The sequence below is a fragment of the Plodia interpunctella genome, chromosome 1 (genome assembly GCF_027563975.2).
Source record: "Plodia interpunctella isolate USDA-ARS_2022_Savannah chromosome 1, ilPloInte3.2, whole genome shotgun sequence".
Lineage (NCBI taxonomy): Eukaryota > Metazoa > Arthropoda > Insecta > Lepidoptera > Pyralidae > Plodia > Plodia interpunctella.
Genome location: NC_071294.1, coordinates 7,720,871 through 7,743,158, shown reverse-complemented (window position 1 = coordinate 7,743,158; position 22,288 = coordinate 7,720,871). Strand labels below are relative to the sequence as shown.

The 22,288-nt window shown below is 36.8% G+C and overlaps 1 protein-coding gene across 2 annotated transcripts in view; it reads left to right on the top strand.

The window, feature by feature from the left end:
- mib1 (mind bomb 1) overlaps nucleotides 1–22,288 on the top strand; it is a 141,016-nt gene that overhangs the window by 30,122 nt on the left and 88,606 nt on the right. For both annotated transcript variants that reach the window (XM_053744081.2, XM_053744073.2), the window contains exon 12: nucleotides 12,729–12,880. In XM_053744081.2, the coding sequence (XP_053600056.1) occupies nucleotides 12,729–12,880 (152 nt within the window). The remainder of the gene's footprint in view (nucleotides 1–12,728; nucleotides 12,881–22,288) is intronic.

Genomic DNA, 22,288 nt, shown 5'->3' with positions numbered 1-22,288 from the left:
AAATATTTATCCTTAAAGGATCGACTTGGGGATCATTAAAGGATTGCGAAGTTCAAAACGAGCGTTTTAAATATGTAACAAACATATTTTTTCAATTCACAATCCGTTGAATAAACAGTTCATAAAGATGTACGATTCATCCTGCTAACGACTAAGGCATTCGTCCAGAGGTCCGGAGCATTGTTTTGTGGCGTGGCTTTATCTGGCGCGGAACGAGTTGTCGTTTCAGTAATTTATAGATCTTTCCCCGCCCCGGGCTCCCGGGCTCGAGAGTAACGATTGGGCCGTGGAGCTTGTCTGCTGGCTGGAGTCCGCAGTCCCCGCTTGAATGCTATTAACGGTCACGTAATAGACTGCTGACTCCTCACGTCCCGGATTCAAATTTAAGTAAATATGACGGTAGCCGTACTCCAATTGTATTGTCCTATTGTTTACTTTAGGTTATTTTGAATTCGGAAGGGGATGTTGACACTTTATCTCACCTTGTTTCTGTTTACAAATAAGTATTTAATACGGTGAAAGAAAGTTAAGATCATTGCAAGAACTGTCTAGATGGTTGGGACATATAGATAGAACGCTCGTGTGCCGATTTATTAAGCCTATTTACTTATAATATACTTGTTGCAAAATTGAACTTTATTGAAAAGCATTTTGTTGTGTAACAATGAACATACACATCGACATATTTTCCCATGCACGCGTCTCCGCTGCCGATATCGAAGGATATTGGAGATTTACCTAAGTGTGGAGATCCGGGGAAGACTTTGTGCCGAAGCTCTTCTATTGAACGGGAGCGTCACATACAATAGCCGTTGCTACTTTTAGTAATAGTTCTTTTCACGTACATCATTTATCATGTCCTGATATTTTCCCGAAGTTGGAGCTCTAGGTAACACGTCTATTAAATTGTCAATAGCCCCGCTTCTGGCTGGAAGTCAAGGTATTTTGAAATATGAAAAGATTAGGATATCATCGTATTTCAATCTCCTTAAGAAATATAGTGTTTGTGGCGGGTGCCTTTTGTATTTGGAAAGCATTTCATAAATGTGTATTAACTAATCTTTTACAAAATATATATATTGTATAGATAACAAACCGACTCTACCTTCCATTTCGAATACTGTAAGGATGCCATAAAGATAAAAACTCCGTTAAACCCTGTTTATACTTTTATCTACGCGTGCAACAATTGTTACTTCTGTCGTTGAAGTTTAATGGTAATGTTACGTTTCTGTATTCGCACTGGGTCCTTGCTTAATTCTTATCGGCTGTTCATAATAACCTACGATAATGATACTTCTGATGGATCAGATCAGATCAGACTTTTAGCGATTGTTTCTTATAATTGTAATCGATATAAGGTTTTATAAATTTACCGCCAAATCGGATGTTTTGTTCTATTTCATTTATCCAGATTTCGAACCAGATTTTTATTTTTTCTATTTATTAAAATAGTTAGAAAAAATAAAACATGTGTACTAAAATCATTGATGTAACTTTTTGAAACATTTAACCTACCAAAATAAAAGTACCGTCATGTCGAGCCATTCCCTAAGGGAAATATTACCCTCGTAAAAAGTGTAAAAAGCAACAACGATAGAGTTAACGGCGAGGTAAGTGCAACCGGCAGGTACCCTGGCGCGATGACAGTGCTATGGCTCCCAGCGGCCCTCTTCTGCGATCCTCGTAAATTGCGAATATTAGATTATAAGTACGGAGTGCGGCCGGCGCGGCGCGGGTGCCATCAACCCAATATCGAACTCGTGCGCTTCCAACACCGGCCCGTGATCTGAATCTGCTTTTCACTTATTCCCAATTGCGCTGTTCGCAACAGCTCGTGTTCTCGCATGCAAATCATCGAGCTCTGTATCCAATCCACTCTGTTAAATGAACCTTTTATGTTTTAGGTAGTTATAGACCTTTTATGTTTTAGTTGTATTACGCTGTTAGAGAAAAATAATCTTAATTGTAGGAAAGAAAGGAGAGACCGAAAATACGATCAATCAAAAGGATCCGATTTAGTCTAAAACCGCCAGCCATATTTCAGAAAAACCTTGACTCAAAAAGCTTATCTTAGTGACTAAACAAACAAAGTTGTAGTATACAGCCAGAAACAATACGTATTTGAAGATACAATAATAAAGGCAATGAATTAATCGATAACTTAAATACTGTTAAATCGAAACACAACATAGTAATTAATATAGCGTTACTACACTCTAAGCAAGATAAGCTGCAGGAGTATAACGCGAGCTTAGTAGAGCGTACAGTTTCGTAATTCCTTCTTTATAGTGATGATCACAATAACAGCAGCTGTGCCGGTGTTGGTTTTCCATTCCTCGCGCCGTTACGGCTTCATTAGGCCAGTGTTGGAGAGAACGAGTCTAACCTAACAAGAATACAGAATAAACCCTTATGAAGTCTTCTCGTACACGTACGAATTTATATGGATCTTATCCCAGTTGAATCAATATTGGCGAATTTGCAATCAGCTGCGCACTCTCTGGCAGTTAGCGTAAAAAGTACTTATGTAACATTCCAAGATATATATTCTACCCTCGTACCAAATCCACCCAATTGATTTTGTGACATTTTAATATTAGTAAGATTAAATTGTAGATACCGGTCCATTCTGTAAATAAATCATCTTACCATAATAATTATCAAATAATTTATCAATCCATAATTTCTGTAGCAGCGCGTAGCGTTTCGTAGAGATGCTACAAGCCTGCTACAAACTACATACTACTATTTATATTTACTTTTACCAAATATGAAAAACTAGCTGCGCCCCGGGTCTTCGCTCCTGTAGAAATTTCGAGATAAAAAGTACCCTATACTTATGTCATTCCAGGTTATATTCTGCCTTCCTTCTATTTATAATATTAGTAGGATTCCTCCACACGCTTATCATTTTGTGACTCAAGCCTCTTATGTGTTTCCACACTGTCTACAGTCATTAAAGCTCTTGAAATCTCTCAACTGTTTGCCGTTCAATTTAAACTTACTCTAGTTTATGCTTTTTGTTCTTTTCTGTTTCTGTATAAAATATATATCCAGGTATGGGCAGGTTATTATGTATTTTTATCATATTTCTACCTTATATATTTCATCACTGTACTTTTTTCATAATATATTTCTTTCTTCTTCATAGTCGTTATTCCTCATGGCTGAGGGTAATTCCACGTAATGACCACGAGGTCATTACGTGGAATGAAACAGACACAACAACTTTCTGTTTGCCATTGCCTTCTCCATTTCACACATAAGTTAATAATAACCAGTGTGCGGGTTTCCTCCTCACGATGGTTTCCTTCACCGCAAGCAAGTGGTAGTCGATGAAAACTACTATACATGAGTCAGATTGGTATACAAACTCATGTGGCACGAGTAGGATTCGAACCTAGGACCTATCTATCCACAGGCGGGCGTCTTAACCATTACACCACCACCGCTTCCCTTTATATTTCTTTACAATTTGAATAATTATCTCACTACAATCAATGTGAAAACCATATCAAAGGTATTATCATATAAACTTATATCAAAGGATTGATGCCAAGTTTTGGAGTTTCATTTTCTTTTGAACCATCTTATTTATAGTTTTTACCACGGATTAGCTTGAGGAAAAATAGTTTCCCGTGAGAAAGAGAAAGGTTTTACCCGTGGTCCCGGTGACCCCTCGTCGAAGGGTACAAAGCCTTTGGGATATTTAAAAAAAACTTATCCCTATTCAAGTGTAGAGGCATTAATGTTTCAAAATATTTTTTACATGTCTTGCCATATCAATACCATATCATTGAGATTGAGTTGTCAAACATTCTGAGAGTGATGGCTATAGTACTGGCCACCGCCGCCCCGCTGCCCGCGCCGCCCCTGGCGCCCCGACCTTTGTGAGCCGCGCCGTGTAATTACTCTGGGACTATGGGAAATGGCTCACCGGGCGCGAAAGCACTTTTGTATTATTACAGTAAATTAATGCAGATAAAAAATATTAACGGTCCAAGGAAGTGTATTCCGTGGAAATGTAATTTAAGATAGAATCGGGATGAAAAAGATTTTTGGGCTCAGTGAGCTTAATAAATTATATCTGTTACACTGTGAAAATGTATTTTATTTTAATATATTGTATTACATCATCTTATACAAATACGTGTGTTTGTATGTCTTAATTTAATATGGCAATATTGTATATGTAAATTATCCTAGATTTTTTAAAAAAATCTTTGTTGTCTGCATCTTCGCCCGACAAATTGTAATGTACACAGCTACTTTTATGATTTAAGAGAAGGAAATATTTCTTGCAAACTTCTCTCGTATGCATAGATTACATATTGCATGTTCCCCGAATGTAACAACTGGAAGTTATCATCATATCTGAGTTGGAAAGTTTCGCAAAGACAAATTGGAGCTGAGGTGGTAAATAAAGTTTTATGATATGCGCGGTTATCAGAAGTGCGCGTCAGCCGCGAGCTGAACTTCCATTTATCTAGCTACGGAGAGTCTCACTTGTTCGTAGTTCGATCCTTGCATGTCGTAGTTTGTCGTAGCACGTACCTCGTAGCTTGTAGCATGTAGTAGGCTTGTAGCCGGCTACGATGTGCTACGCCCTGCGCTGCCGCTATGATTTGTGCTGGCTGATCTTTTATGAATACAATTATTTCGTTATTATCAACGCCAGTTTATTAATAATGTGGTTTAGTAGTGCGTGCATAATATAAGATCTTGAAACCATTAAATACGACTTCTTTAATCAATTGATTGATTAAATGCCATGACTGCTTTGTTTTGTATTAAGCATACATTTTTAACTAAACTGATCGTCGCTGATACCATCAAATAGGAATACAATCCTATCTGTTTTGACTTAAACTGGCAGGTTAGATTTAGTGTCTCGTAGAATTCTATTATTGGATTTGTTCTACGCAACTGTAACGTATCTTGCACATATGTATTGTGTACGAGCCCAGATAAAAGTTTAAAGCGGCAGCAAGTCGCAATGTGAAGTATCTTTTAAAATTCTTTTTATATGCGACAACCTGGGAAAAGTTCCACTTAGTTTCGTCCGTCGCCGTACCATACCTAAGTAAGAACTACGCGAGTGGTTGAAAAGTCCAGGGATGCTTTTAAGATGTTTTCATAATAAATGTCTACCGCAGACGTTCTCTCTTGGAATGTTTTATTATGATACATATATTTGTTTGTAAGTAATAAGTTTAATTAATAATACTAATTATTATTTTTAATTACTAACTTCTTCAATAACTTTTCTCTCTCTAAATGAATATAAATAATATTTTATGAATTTCTGCATAGATAATCACTGTTATTCTTTAATCCAAAAACGAAAAGAAACATCTTTAAATATTTTTAAGTACTCGTATAGTATATTAAATATACACATACATAATTGTCACAAAGGATAGATAATATGGTACAGTCACATACACCGAAATATACTTCTGTAATCTGGGTATATCCTAATAGAGACATATTCCCCCCTCGCGTCCACACACCCCGCGCAGTCCCGGGCAACCTCGTCGTGAGAACGAAAACCAACTCCTCGTGAACGTACAGATAAAACGTATGTTCATTTTATTTCCACATTTGTCAGCGTTCGTTTTGTGCCCACTAACATAAATTGGACGCGGAGGGAAACCTCGCAGGTGAATGTAAAATAGCTGGGTTTTCCCAAGATAATACCGACGAAATTTTACGACACCATTATGCGATTTATTGGCCGTGTCACATTCAGAAAGAATGATATTTCAAAAAATATTTTTATTAAATATCCATGTCCTCGCGCGAAGACATTTGTGGCATCAGATTTCCAATTGTATTAGAAGGAAAAGATAGCTCGATAAGTCTACTATTTCGATAAGTATAATATTTTTATAAAACACAAGTCAAATTTCAGGCAATAAATAGCGAACAATAAAAATATACATTTTTGTGGGGATATAATATTCACTTTTGTAGACAAAATTCAACGGTTCGGTAGCTTACACAGGCGATACAAAAAGACGATGCTGTGTCTACAAAGAGCTACGTGTCAGAGTTACGCTCGTTGTATGTAGCTTTTCGACATGAGCTACGGACGTACGTGAGATCTGCTTACTGTGAACCGACGACCGTCCGCCTACTGCCAATAACTGTTGTCCCGTGCGCTAATGGCTGAACAGGCGTTCAATTAAACGTGCCAATTTGGTTGGAGATAGCTCTGTTAAACGCCACACATGGAATGCCGGCTCTGATGCCATCCCCATTTTGTGCAAAGCGTCTAATGTACCTAATGTCGTGTTCAGCATGCAATAAAACTCGGTTGGGTAGCTGTCTATTTGTGCTCGTCAATCTATTTCGTTCCCTAAAATTGCCTTTACTGTCGGTACTGCTTTGACTGAACTGGGTTACGTACATTTCCTATGTCTTGTTCCTTTTCACAAAAGACAGCAATGTCTGTTTCTTTCTTTCTTTTCGGATTTTTTCATACATATGTAAAATGTCTGTAAATAACGAACAGAGAAATTCAATTCCCATTATCTATTGCAGAAACTTTTTTATACATAAAGTCTAAATGTAGCATCGATGAAAACTTCAGCTAAAAGGCTCTAGAAATACACAGGCTCGGTTTTATACCATTCTTATTATGATCCAACGAGGAGAAAATGTCTCGCTTTTTATTGTTTCCGCGAAGTTAGAATACCATAAAATGTGATTCAAATAAAAGAAAAGAAAAATATTTGGAGGGCTGCGTCATTTCGCTGAGAAATATAGGACACGTTATTTTTCATTTGTTTTGGGATACGAACGTGTAAGTTTTTATATTAAACTACTTGCAAATGGATGATGAAAAAATAATTTTATTCAAAAATAAATTTAATCCAACGTTAAAATGTTATTATAATTTAGATTAGAACTTTTATTATTTTCTAAAAGATCTTATAAACAAAAAAATGAAATTTTAAAACGTCTCTTTTTTTATTCTAGTCACTTTTTAGGCTTTCTTGATAAGCCGGGAATAATTAGCTAATGAAAATCGCACCCGGGTCTGTTCTGCTTCATAAATATTTTCCTTATTGCCTGTTACCACGATCTGTCGATAAATTTATGGAAGGGCCACCGTTACCTGAAATTTTTCCGTTTCTTCCTTCGCCGCTCGAATCGTTATATTTGTTACTTCAATATTTTCGCTTAAAATTCAATAACTATTGAAGTGGCAATTTTGTAAATGGAAATAGGACAATTATGAATTAATATGAATGTATTTGTAAGTAGACAAAATATACATAACGTTTTGAAATTTTAATTGTATAGTCTTTAATTTTTAACAACTTATTTATTCCAACGTTGTTTAATTGAATTGCACCAACGGCTCACTTACAAGTGTACCAACCTAGCTTTTTGTAAGTAGTCGAAGGCAGGAAATAGCGATATAAGGAATATTCCTTTCCTTTGTCATTATTTTTGGGTTAGATGTATAGTCTATCCTCATGAGAATAGACTATACATCTAACCACATTTATTATATATATATATGAATCTGGCTTACACATACATAAATAAATTTATATCTAATTGATAGTTCTTCAGTAGTAAATGAAAAAAAAATAGTAAGTTTTTGAATATATTCAAAAACCATTATGTCTAAAATTTGATATGTGTTTTACTCACACTAAGAAGAAAAATGCTAACATAAGATTTTCTGTTTTATCACCATACATTGGAATGAAGGTACGTGATAAATACCCTGTTTGCAGCATATATTGGGTCGAGGTTGGGATTTTTTGACCCTAACTTCGATTTGTGCCACATTACCACCACCTGCGCGCTGGCCGCAGTGCCGATAACTTGGAATGACTCCGAACGCTGCCGTAATCTCGCCCGGCACACTCGCATCACAGTAAAATTCACCTAATATATACTTTTCTCCCTCGCATTGACTACGTAACTGCTGAAACTTTCCAAACTGTTATTGAATTTGGGATCTAATATAGTATTTACAAAATTGATTTCTAAACATTTTCATTGCTCAATTTAGAATGCTATACTCGTAAATGTATGTACAAGTACCTACCTGTCTCCTATAATAGAAATATTATAGACTAAAATAATATTTTAATTAAGTTTCAAATTCTCAACTTATCTGAAACTAATTTAACTATATTAATCCTTCACTAATATAATTTCGTAATCGGAACTTGTGCCCTACACTATTCTATAGTAAATTCGTATAGTAACTACAATACGAACTTTAGTGTAGTAGTTCCGGAGATTAGCGTGTACAGACTTTTTTTATATTCTTACTCTACTACAGTTTCTTCATCACTATTTATTTTCTTTCCCATTTTTTTTGTAAATATTAAAATGTACATACAAATTAGTTTTACTGTTTTATTATAGAATTTATATATACAGAAACTGTCTATACAGTATGGAAATCTCTACATAAACCTAGAAGAATCTTCGTTCAATAAATTCAAAGTGACCAAATCGTTTAAAAGTAGCCCATTGAATAAATGAAATATTAATCAATAATAAGTTCAATTCTACATATAAGTTAAAGAGGTGAGTGCGAGCTGTGCAAGTTGCAGGTGCAGGACGTTAGCGCAGCGCTCAGCGCTAAATCTCGCTGAGTACATTAACGTTTTCCGATATCTAAAGCAGAGTGCTCACTCACCACCCGGCGGCGGCGGCACGGTCCGCAAGAATAACAAAGAACTGCGTGGCTGAGATATTGGAGCACTAATGGACTACGGGATTTATGAAACTTTTCAAATCTTTGTCGTAGTTCGTGTCTCTGGAAATATCATGTACAATAGCTGTCTGAATATTTCCTTATCTTCTATTTCACTCGACCACAACGCGCGCGTTAATACGAGCTCACAGTGCTGGCTTACTTCCGGACAATCAATCAAGGCGGCTGATGAGGGTGTTGTCCTGTTAGTGCAAAGCCCGCACTGCTTAACTCGTTGAGCCAATCGATAAATTGTTATCGATATTGATTGGAAAATTAATTCAGTTATTACGGAACTGACACATTAAATTTAACGTTTAACAAACAATTTTATCTTGTGTCGGATTTCCATAAATTTAAAAGCGCACCGGGCACGGCCCGCTGCTCGTGTTGGCAAATTTCCACGCTATGACGTTCGGTGGACCTGTATTTCGCTGTAACTCTTGTTTCAAACTTCCCCCGGCAAAATTATGCAAAACAGACTACATGTTTTACTTTTTCAGTTCTAATTTTTAATAATGTGATTGGATTAGACTTTTGTAGCTCTGCCAGATTTCATTCATGTGCTCTGTTCCCAAACAAAACAAAAAATAATGTGTAGGTACCAACCAACGTTACATTAGATATTTGATATGCAGACATTTTATTTGAGAGTTCACCAGTGTCATTTCAGTGTTCACCAGTGAGTCCTGAAGTGTTACAGGAAGTTCTGATGCCGTAAATATTGAACCATTCCTAACGGCTATAGCCGTTCGTCGTGTGTAATGTATCGTATTGAAAGGAGTGGTTAGATGAAAATGGGTGGTTATGCGCGGGCGTCATCCGTGCCGAAGCGTGACCTAAACGTGGAATTTTATTTTGAAACTTTTATCTCACTAAAATATAAGTGATTTCCTAGTAGCTTTTTATTGAAAGTAACCTAGGAGAACTCGATGATTCAGTTAAAAGGAGATTTGAGTGATTTTGCGGGGCGGCGAGCATAGCGTGGCGCGGCGCGGTGGCGTGCGGCTCTCGCCGGCGGCATCGCGCTCTGATGCCGCGGTATATGGCCCGTGAATAATCCCCCCGTAATACTCGACTTAATGGCTTGGAATTAAACAATTAGTTGTTTTCTTTCTGCCTCGTCAATGATGGAGCTTCGCCTAGATTTTGTCTAACACCGGCTTTTATAGAAGATACCCTTAAAATTTCAACTAAACCTGTTTAAATGCTTAAACCATCATAGGAATATATGTATATTCTAACTAATATTATAAATGCGAAACTATGTTTGTTTGTTACCTCTCCACGCTTAATCTACTCAACAAATCTTCTTAAAAAATTTGCATACATATACTTATAGTTTGAGATACGGAGTAGGACATGAGGTATCTTTCATCCCGAAACAAAGCTGCTCCTGTGGGAAATCACGCGGGCGATGCCGCGGGCAAAAGCTAATATACACAAGTTATAAATAATGCAAAATTTTGATTGCAAAACAATTAAGGATGTAATAACACTTTACATTCAAAGCTATAAATTATCTTCTGAATTAGATTAAAAAAATATTACAGATGTACCAAAGTAAAATAAAGGTATATGAGTTATTTCCATAGTATGAAGTAATTATTATTCACATTTTCGCTTAGATGCAATATACGCGTTATTGGTGTTATAAAGGGTTATAGAATACAGCTGGTAATTAAGAATTCATATTCGTCGGCCGGAGCGAGGCAATTGTCCTCGTTTTTCAGGAGAAGCGTTCACTTTTACAGCCTGCATTAATTCTGCTGATAAACGTGTCGTCTTTTGTTCATCCACAATAATGCGACAAGCCGGCATTTTAATCAAGGCTAACGAATTTTTAACGTTGGTAGTTCACAGCCGGTGGGTTATCACGGTTGTGACATCAGGTGGTAGCTTCTCTTCCTCCGCCCACACCCCTGTGCCACAAAGAAATACGGAGATAAAGCTTCATACTTTGTGTGCCACCGTCATTGAAACATTTTATCAGTAGGCATGATAAATATTAAGGTTCAAGTTTCATTAAAACTTAACAGGTCAAGTGATACTATTTTGCATTTATTAAAATTTATTACTAAGTTTACTACAAGTTCCAAGGCAAAGTCTATTAATGAGTTTCTGTACTGTCGGTGTATTGTGCCGGCGGAGTAGAGTCGTGCAAGGGTCACCACTTTCGTGCTTGTTGCGTTACTCTTATCTTTGAGTAATTACCTTGTTGTTTTGTTGTGTTATTCGTCGGGGACACAGATATAGCTTGCTTTGTTATGTTATGATTTTATCGTCACTGATTAACCCTACTACCTATTTATTCAAATATGCGCATATATCTTGAGCTTATTGTTAAACTAAAATTTAGTCTGCATATAATATCTCACAAACTACTTCCAGGGGTTTATTATATGCCGTAATATTCTGGGTCCACGAAACGGGTTGTGGAGAAACATAACTATATCGTAAAACTCCGATTAACAGTTCGTACGTGTTAAAGCTTTAAATTAAAATTTCGGTGCGCCCGATGTGTTATAAAGCCGTCAACTACGGTAATATAATATTTTCTGGGATGGGAGCGTGCATTCGGCGGTGGCTTGCAACTCATGTGCACCTGCGGATATTGCCGCGTAAATCAAATTTCTTATTTCGTCTAACACTTATTTCTGTCGGGACGTGTTTACTCGCGGCTGCAAGGTTTGCTGGTGTAAAAACATTCTGATTTAATAGTAAAAACATGACATAACGTGGACTAATGTTTATAATAAAAAAATATACAGCTTTTTACAAATAAATTTCGTCGACAATGCATTTCACTTCAATATAGGCCGTTGATTCATCAGTCAATCAAAATTGTTGCTTTCTTATTTATAAAATGTGCACTTGAACATTCTTGGTAATGTTAACATCAATTTATTATCCGTATCAACGTAATATAATAATGTGTAGGTTCTGGTTTAAAACTGCAGCGCATTTGTGTGGACTTATCAACAATCAAATAATTAGTATCGCTATGTAATACGGCCAGTTGCACCAGCCGCATGAATTACAGACCGTAATGACCATCTATATGCCAATACGATTAATATTTAATGCCGCTATTCTGTGCGGAATTACCGCGTCTGTGGTTGAGCTTGCACTGAATTACTGCTAACTGAATGGGTGTCGAATGCTTTGTCACGCCGTTGATGTATGTACCTTCAAACGCAATGTCACGTCTATCTTTTGTTTTATTGTCGATGTAGGTGAAAATTTTTGGGGATAATAAGTGCTCCACGTAGATGTAGATTCCTTGTTTTTTTTTTTTTGAAACAAAATCCTTTGTTGATGAATTGTAACTGATAATGAAATACTGTTATTATACAAAGAATGTAAATAATGAGACGGCAAACGTCTGTTTTGACAGTACTATTTGTATTGTTTGCCCATGTTTCGGAAAATCACTCTTCTAACGGTTTCTTGCAAATTAATTGCGGAATGACAGAGCACAATGCTCAGCTCTCTTAATGCACGCTCACAAAGAGGAACGGCTTGGGCGGCACCGTAGCGGCACGCAGCGGCGGTGATTATGATAATGACGGTGGCCGCGCTTTTTGCGCCGCTCGCCCTATATTACGGAACTCGACACCATTTTCTGATTTCGTTCGTGCGCCCGCCAGCCCGCAGCGTATCAGCGGCACCCGGGCGCTCGCTTCTCGCTGCTCGCCTTAACCACTCTGAGATGCTTATAAATTATGCAAGTCGCCATAATCCACGCCCTAAATGCCTTCTCCGCCGCCTCAATTATTCATTCGAGCGATTTGATGTTTTAGAAAATTGTCGCGATACTCGAGACGGGCGATGCTTTATAATTCAGAAACCGAATGTCGTCAACGCAGCTGCTACTAGTTTTCAGTCTTTCCTCAGCTCTTGGATTAGTTAAAAAGAACTTTCAACCAGATGATAAGTAATGTTAATCTATTTCGAAAACTTTTGTTTATTTTAGCTCAATATATTGTTTTAGGATTCTGAAGGTGACACAGCTTTGCACGATGCCATCACCAAGAAACGTGATGATATGCTGACTCTGTTGTTGGAGCACGGCGCCGACATGACGCTTACAAACAACAATGGATTCAACGCCCTTCATCACGCTGCACTTCGCGGCAATCCAAGGTAAACTCAAATATATTTTATTTATCTAAATTCTGACATCATGATATATTCATACATGCACTGTGTGTGACATATAGGCACTGTCGTATAGTAAGCCATATTGGGTTCCAGTGTCAGTAGTGTTAATTAAAATACCCAATGAGAAATGATGAAAAATGAAATCAGCTTAACTCTGTTCCAACAGACTATTTCTGGTTGACAATTTCAGCTTCAAAAAGAGGTTGTCCTCAGGGGGACACAGAAAGTTGTTAACACATTTATAATGTTTTTGCCATAGAAAGTTTTAATCGAATTACTCTAAATAATTTGTAAAATAAACTTGCTTGAGAAAATCTGTATATCGCAGATTTTGTGAGAAATAAACATAACGTTGCTTGTGTTGGACATTATCTCCCGGGGAATGGGTAGTTATGAGCAAGCCTGCCGCACAATAAAGTGCTCGCGTCTAATACCGCGCTGCTAGAGTGTGTGCTTTGCGCCCTGTGTCTTTATTGCCTCCTGGTTTAGTAGCGCGTCTTACGCGTACAAAAAATATCACAGGCGTACATTATTGTTTGTAGCCAAATTAAATTAAACTATTGTCTGATACGAATATAAAAGTTGACGCGTTTGGTTTCGTAGAACATCGTAGACGTGCTACGACAAAATTTTAATTACTCTGTCAGTTCAGTGTGTTACTATTTAATAAAATCCTTACTTGTAGTTTCTCTTGTATTGCTACTCTTCCGTAGCCTACAAAGAGAGTTTGTTAGAATTATGTCAAAAAGTGTAATTTATCAAATTAAATTACCATTAAATTAAACGTGGCGTATGAATTTCAAGACTGAACGAGCGTAAGTATAATATATCATCAGTTTTGTGAAATCGAAATAGTCCGAAGCATTTGCTGTTGCTGGTTGAAAGTAATAACCATCTCTCACGAGTACGAACATCACTTTCTCAAGACCTGACAACTTTAATTGAAAACGTTTAACTAAATGTCAGGCTTGGACAGAGGATTAGAATATTTGTAGTGAAGGATTGCCGTCCCTTAACATAATTAAATGTATATATCTTTCAGTATATAGAAGAATTTTTCCTTTATTTTGGTTGTTTGAGATACTTCTGCCTAAATAAATACTAGCTTTACAATAAAACTTATGTAAATAATAAAGTTAAATACCTATATATACAAGTCCACTACTTAGGTACGTAATATAAATATTTTCAACTCAATGGAAATTAAATTCGCAATCTCATCTCAGGTAGGAAAAAGATTGAAATTTATATCTGGTAAGAAAAGTTTTCCAATATATTATGAATCCGCAAGTAAGAGTTAGAATAATGAATCTCCGCTAGCGAATCGTGCGTGAAGCGGTTTATTTGTGGAGGGTCCGAGGAGGCGCTGTAGCCGCGGACGGCCGCGCACCAGCCGCCCACATTTATTCAAGTCACGTGACGCGTCCCAGGGAAATAATACGAAATGTAGCTACGTGACCAGTTCATTATGCGGCGGCGCAGAGCTCGCCGCGGCATACGCGGTCACCTTAGATACTTTCCCTACGCCCGTCCGAGCCGCATATTACAAACAGTCGAACGTGCTCCAGCACACAAACCTTACGGACCTTTTTAAATCTCCGATAGTTCTTACAGCCGGGACCCGAACGGATTTATTCAACAGCCTCCGACAATTCTTAAGTAAACCTCGCTAAATGGGATGTTTTGCGTCTTCTGAGGTTTTTATCTCTTTGTAATCTGAACGAAATATTGTACTTAGGTTATAATTACTTATAAGCCATCGACTTCACTGAATACATTACTCTTAGTAAGTACTTTTTTGTTATGACTGCTTTTAGTGAAAGAAAGTCGTTTTAAAGATTGTTGTTTAATGGTAATCGAATTGAAGATTGTCGTAAAACGTTTTCGATTTTATCGCAGAATGAGAAGTCGCTCGCGAGTTTTCGCATTCGACAAAAACGTTCGTTTCCCCCTGGAGATGTAAAATCGTTTTATTTTATTACTTCCTCCAGTATATCGTTATATTAGATGAATCCATCCTCCTCGATGACGAAAGTTATTTATTAAAAATCAAATTGATCAAATGGGATCTCGATTCATTCGCTCGCCATAAGGGTATTCGAGCCACAAGCAATCTGAAAATCTTGCCTTGATATGAAGGTTTCTGATATAGTATAGATTTATTTTCAAATTTGACGACTACACTCATATAAATGCTTTCTAATAAACCATAAGCTAAAACGGAAAACACGGAACAATGACACGTCTCTTTGTCTTGGTGAATCGAATATAATTTTTTATTAGATAAGATGAAAATTTTATCTCTTTTGCAAACGAATAGTTTTTAAATTCTTAAAAATGTTTTAATATTTCCTCACCTACCCTTTTTTTAAATGTTGCTTGTGTTTTTGACGATTTGTTATGTATAGTACAAATCCTGTTATTCAAAAGGACAAAGAATTCCAAGAAAAATGTTTTGAAATCCACAACCGAGATATCGGTCTTGTGCAGTCTTTGAGTTAGCAATAGCGGTTTGTGCAAAGCGAAGCGACGTTGGTATCGGAGTGAAGCTGTGTCATTACGTCTGATTAGAAACAGTTATCTCCTGCGGTTATCGTTACAACCCCTCTAACGAGCCCTTGTAAAACTTCTATGGCAATTTCGTAATACATTACTGAAACACGATAAGCTTCCGGTTAATCATCGTCGTAAATTACACATTTATTCGCAGTAGCGCGGGGAATTCCTTTGATAAGGTTTACGTAATAATTTTACAATTCACATGTGAATATAAACTTTTATTGCTCATATGATTACGCCGTAAACATATCCAAGCGGATAAAAACTATTTATTTTTCCAGCATGAAATGCAGGGTGAACTAAATAAAACCGTTTAATTAATATGGAAATACTACATAATTCCATATTATCCATCCACCTTAAAATATGGAAATGGATTTCTGATGAAAACGTCGACAAGCTGATTGACATTACCATGTATTTGCAAACACGGTATACTGATTTGTGCTTCATTTCATTCACCATACACATAATTTTGGTATATTTATCGTTCATTATCATTACTGACGATGATGTTGCTTGATCAGTTTATATTACCAAAACTTCCTGTCCAAGTAAACTTCTCAAAATGAGTATGGTTATCTTTGAATCTGTTTATATTTACGTTTATAGATATATATAACAAAACTGTAAGTGGTATATGTCTGTACGTAGCCATAAGTACAGAAAAATAATTATTGGGGGCTTTATGGCCGAAACATTTTTTTTAGAATTTTCGTCGGACTGTATCGCGCATCACACAAAACTACTGGATGAAATTTGATGCGGTTTTCACAGAATAGCAGATGGTCTAACTTAAAATCTGGTATAACTATGATCCCGATACGTTGCTCAGAACCCGAGATATTGACAATAATAATTTGTGAGCGGACGCACATAATATACGTGGGCGAAGCCGTGGGCAAAAGCTAGTGTTAAGTAGCTTTAAACTTTACCAATACTACCTTGTATTTAGCACTCATACATTATAGTAAAGTAAAGGTTGACGTAACAGTCTATTGTTATTTTTTAAAACATTATTATTTGCTCTGAAATTGTCTCACCTATAAACAGTTCATGAATGACTGAAATAGATCAAATACGCCATAGTATTGAACGTCACGTGCCGGTGCGTAATCTAAGCCTTGCGATCAGCCACCTGGCCGTAATCGCCACGTTGCAGTGATTACGGACAAATCACCCCATGTTTCGCGCACAATGCTCCCTGGCGTCCACTTAGGCGGAGGTATACTTTTGTGACCTACGCTGGATTTATTAATATGTGTATATATTTTTTAATACACCGACTCACCAAAATTACAACAATTTTATCGTGGACTTTTATTTATGTTACATCTATCATTACAAAAATGCACTTTCTGATTTTATTTAAAAAAAGGTTTTATATAGGTCTAAACAATTATTTTTGATGCCGAAATTTGAAATAACACTATTCTGTAATGAATAGAATAAAATGAATTTAAAGTCTGCTTATACTTAAGTCGAACCATTTATTCAGAAAGCCTTCACAGGCTCTTTTTCATGTCAGCTACAAAGTACCTCTGATACACAATTTTATTAATTTAAGATATATTGTTGGCATTTGTATTACTTAATCCACTTTACGTCTCATATGAGTAGGTTAATCAACATATTCATGCGATGCACACGTTCGGGTTTCGAGTACCGCTTTATTAATACTGAGGTAATTAACGTATGTCTGTAGTCTTTATAAATGCTACAAATTGCTGCTGTAAATAAGGCTCCAGTGTCGTTTATTGCGGTTGCCTACTTAACATATTGTACCGATAAGGTGAACATTCGGTGAGCAGCGATATGAAAAGGTAACTGAAAACATGCGAAATTTCATCATTTAATACAATATTTCATTTAAGGATCAGATACAGAATTCATTTTAAAGTACAAATACGCAATATATCTCGTGATTTAAAATATAATCGTACTATCGATAGCAAGAAATCGTTCTTTAAGAATTATTGTTGTTTGTAGATTCGGTGACATTTGTGTCACAGATTTCAGAGCTGGCTGTGACGTGATTAATACCTCGTGAATTTCGGGAACGATCGACATCGAGAGCAGCTGCGCTTTGTCCTCGTCGCAGCTCGATAAGACGCGCATTCCCGCTTAGCATTAATCGTGAGCTTAAATATTTTAACGCGTCGTAACATTGATTTATTCGGAACGTAATCTCAGCTCGCGGCTTGTTTGTTCTTCGGCTCGAGACGTATAGGTAAGATTAGGCAGCGCCCGCAATCCGCGCCGCCCCGCGGCTCCCAGACTCTTTCCGTTACCGACATCATTGATGGTTATTTGCCAATATTAATTGGTTTCGTTATATCTTGACTGAGGAGGCTATTGATTTCAATCGACCACAATATATCAAGTCAGCTAGTACGATCTGCATCATTTACTTACTGGACTATGCAGACAAATAACTACGCGGATGAATAGTACGTTCACGTGAGATTTACATGGTCATTGTGCAGCGTTAATTGCAGCGAAGTGCGATGCTATCGGTCTATCCGAATGAGAATTGTATGCCAGTAACTTCACGAATAGAACTCGCGAGAATTATACGTGCAATTTTAACACGAAAGCTAGGCAGTTTGAAATAACGGTTGTGAGTTACTATATATTTTATATTTTTGTTGGATGCTATTTTTCGCTAAAAATAATGGGGGGGGGCATAAAAAAAGCTTACTTTGTCAGGCCAGATAGCAAAAGGGCGCGCCTGACCGACGGCTGATTTCAACTGAATCGAAACTGCGAACCCGCTGGCATTGAAAACCTATTGGCACAGATATCGACAGAGATCGTCACATGAGTGGCCGGCAGCGGAGCACATTTTAGTATGGCAGATTTATGAGGACCGACCGTTGGTTAGGAGCGGGGAGGCAGTTGGGATGGGAGAGGGCGGGCGGCGGCCGCGGGAGGCTCTGTTATTGTGCGACGTTTGATTTACGCACGTACCGCTATCACCCTTTTGTTAGGATGGATACCGACTGCTGTGCCAGTTCCGCTGGCCCGAATGCAGCCGCTCTTTAGCGTTTGTTAATTTCCTTTCGAATGCCACGTAAATATTTGCTATTTTTAGATATTTTTATTTTTAGATATTTTTATTTTTAGATATTTTTATTTTTATATGTTTTTATTTGTATATATTTTTATTTTTAGATATTTTTATTTTTATATGTTTTTATTTGTATATATTTTTATATATTTTTATTTTTATATATTACTAATATAACTCATTAAATTCAAAATATATATTCATTTTGTTTTTTCTTTTATTACATTACATTGATTTAAAACTTGAGACCGTGTATTGAGGAGTTTTAAGAAGTGTTACTTTCTTTTCTCTCCAAATGTACCTACCACGTCAAGGTTCTTTCTAATAACCACTTCATATGATAACCAAGTTAAGCTGATTCCGTATTTCAAAGCTTCCAACCTGCTGTCGAATTTGATAAATTCTAAGAACCAATTCTTATATCTACTACAGCAGATCAACTGTGATAGGGTACTAAATACAAAGAGGTCCTTAACTCTCTCATTAACAATGATGGCGCCAATAAGATGCATCTTTAATTGCACTCAGTCAACGATCTGTTTTGCGAGCTAGGTTGTGTTATGTTTTGTTGTAGCGCCACCTCACGTACTGTAGCTAGCTATGTTTTGTTTCTGACAAATGACAGTAATCTATTTAGTATTGCTTAGTTGGAGTTAAAATGTTATTATAGATATAAGTTTTTCACAACAAAAAATGTACTCCAAACATTTATTCTCGCTGAGGATTTATTGTGTCCGTGATAATATTGATATTTATACGAAGATTTTTTTTTAAAGAAAACTAACTATGCTGGTGTTGTTGCTCTACCCCCTGGTAGGGCAACAAAATAAGATGATTGTGATAAATTAAAAAAAATGCAATTATAAACAAAATGTTAAAACGATTGTAATTAATTCGTTTAAAGTGTTACAAAATAATTAATAAAATTGGAATCAAATAAATTATAAAATTATACCAACTTTGGGATTGTATGTTTTATAAAACAGCATGCACAAACGTTGCACAGCAGGGTGCTGTGCATGGGCATCGTTTATAGTTTAATCGACGAGCCCCAAAACTAGTCCGTAATAAAATAACCTTATTAATAATTATTGAAATTATGGTTTTATTTTCTCATACAAACAACTTATATAATTTTTCATTAGTACTGAGAATAACAGAGTCTACAAAAGTTGTTATGATTTAAAGCAAATATTCATCATCTGTCTTACATAACCGTCCATTGTCTGATTTTCTCCACAATCTCCTACAGCCTCCAACATGAATTTCTTTAAATATTCTAATAAGCAATGTTCGCGGTTGGCACTTGGACTATTTCCCGCAATTAGCGGCTGTACACACGCGGATAATCCGCATTCGCGCGCCCGCCATCCTTCGTCCGCAGTTCCAACACGATTGCACTCCGGATTCAGCGAATAAATTCATTTGTACGCAAATTGTATCGGCGCTTGCAATTAAAACTTTGGTGGTGCTCGAGCTAAGATAAATAACACCAATACATTCTGCTTATTGCGGGAAGTTGCCGGATACAGAGGATATATTAATGTTGTTCCTAATTTGTTTGGGCGGATTAACCTCGTTGGCCTTCCGTACGTCCATACGTAACTGAAGTCCTTTATTGCAGCAATATGACGTTCCATGTCATTTGTACATAAATGAAACATTATATATGTCTTGCTTCAATTTGATATCAGAAATTACCGTAGTTTACGAAATTGTTCTCTGGTTCTGTCTCATCTCTGCATGTTCCCAACTGGGAACCCGAACGCAACTGCGTTCGGGTTTGTGAAACCGCGAAGCACGGGGTCAGCGTAAAAAAGATAACAATTTTTAAGATTCGGCTGTTGTTTTACAACCGGCACCCTGACTGACGTCAACCCTCTTTGGGAATAATATTGTTGCCTATCAGCTATCTAGGCTATGTGTCCCTTAATCGCCTCGTACGACATCCACGGAAGAATATGAAGTGGTCCTATTCTAGGGCGGAGCCTCACGCTACTCAGACGCTGTACACAGAAGGAACGCCCATTGTGTATTTTGTTCCCATAACATCGTTTTTTTATCTATTTAAAACTCCTTTTTTCGTAAAAAGTGCGTAAAGTAGTTAATCTGTATCCGCAAGTCGAGCAAAAAATAAAGCGGCACCGCAAGCCAGGTATCTTTCAGGCCAATTTTGAACCCTTAATAACTTCGTTGTGGATAAAACAGAAAGCCTGCATTTTCAGTAACTAAGCAGATATTGTATAAACACTGTAAATTTCAAATTTCATTCAATTTGACCCAGTAGTTTAAGGATTGTAACTTGTAAGAGATTCTTGATTTTGTTACTCACTCACTCACTCACTGACCGATCATCAAAAGTCCAAGGCACTTCTAGCAGACATAAAAGCTTCAAATTTAGAATACAATTAGTGTTTAGTGTCTAAATCAAAGGAAAACCTACACATACACACACACAAACTAGATACACCAACTGCATTAATAACTTTGTAATCCCATATAAATATAGGAAATTACAAAGTTACATTTGCAGTTAATGAATCATTGTACCTGTATAATGGAAAGGGTATGTTAAGCCCATGAAATTGAACAACATTCCCATAGGAATGTCGAAATATGATAAAAAATAACAAGTAATACATATTATATTATATTAGATTGTTTAGTCTATGGCGCCCCACTCGATTGAAACTGTCATCTCCAAAACGAATGTGTAAGTTTTCCAAGCGGCTCATCAGATGACATAATTCCGTAGTGTTGTATGGTGTGAAACATACTAAACAATCTAATCATGCAATGGCATGCAAGTCGATCTGTTTATATAAAACCTAAAAGATTTGTAATATTGATATGATAATGACTTTCGTAATAACTTAAGACAGAAGGTCCCTTAAGTAGGGACTAAATAAATTAATCGACTTGGTATTATATGGATCTCACAACTTTTTATGGTAGAAAAACTGAGCTGCGAGACATGGGTTTTTTACAGCATGTTTTTGATGGCATATGACGCAAATTGGGAACAGAATCGATCACATTTTGCGTGTCAGTCAAAAAATAATAATGACAATATTTTAAGAAAATAATCTTTTAAAGAGCACCAACTCTCGAAATCGTGTACAGCTATCAATATGATTGATTCAGCGAAATCTTCATTCAATACGTAGTGAACATGCTTTTCCGATAAATAAAGCGAATATCTCAGAAGTACACTTTAATCATGATTAATGAATTTCAAAAGTTTTCTAACAATAATCTTGTCTTATTGTTCTAGAAGGTTATAATGAATACGGGAAATTCACGAGGATTCCTAGAGTGCATGTGACACTAATTGCTTGGTTCAGTTACAGGCGCAATTAATGAATTAACTGAAATACAAAGTTAGGATAAATCTTACTACTACTAGGAACTCAATTTACGGCACCTTACTTCCTGGCAAGTGAAGACAGATCGGTCCCACCTCGCGTTGCTGGATTCAAATGTACATTCATAAATTCAAGTTAAAAGTTGGTTGTGTTTAGTGCAGTTGCTGCATAGGTTGAAATTAATTGCTTGCGCAAATGACAATAATATAGCGGAGGAGCGTTGTCGGCAGTGTGTGCATGCATCGTTACGCCGCACCAGCGAGCGCGTAGGTTTTGCTAGGGTGTTCCGTCTCTTTGTGTGCCCTGCCATTGTTCCGCTTGCTAATGTTGTTAGTGCACTTTTTCAGCGACTACGCTAATTTAAATACCTCTCCTTCCTTTTGTGAGGAGACTCGT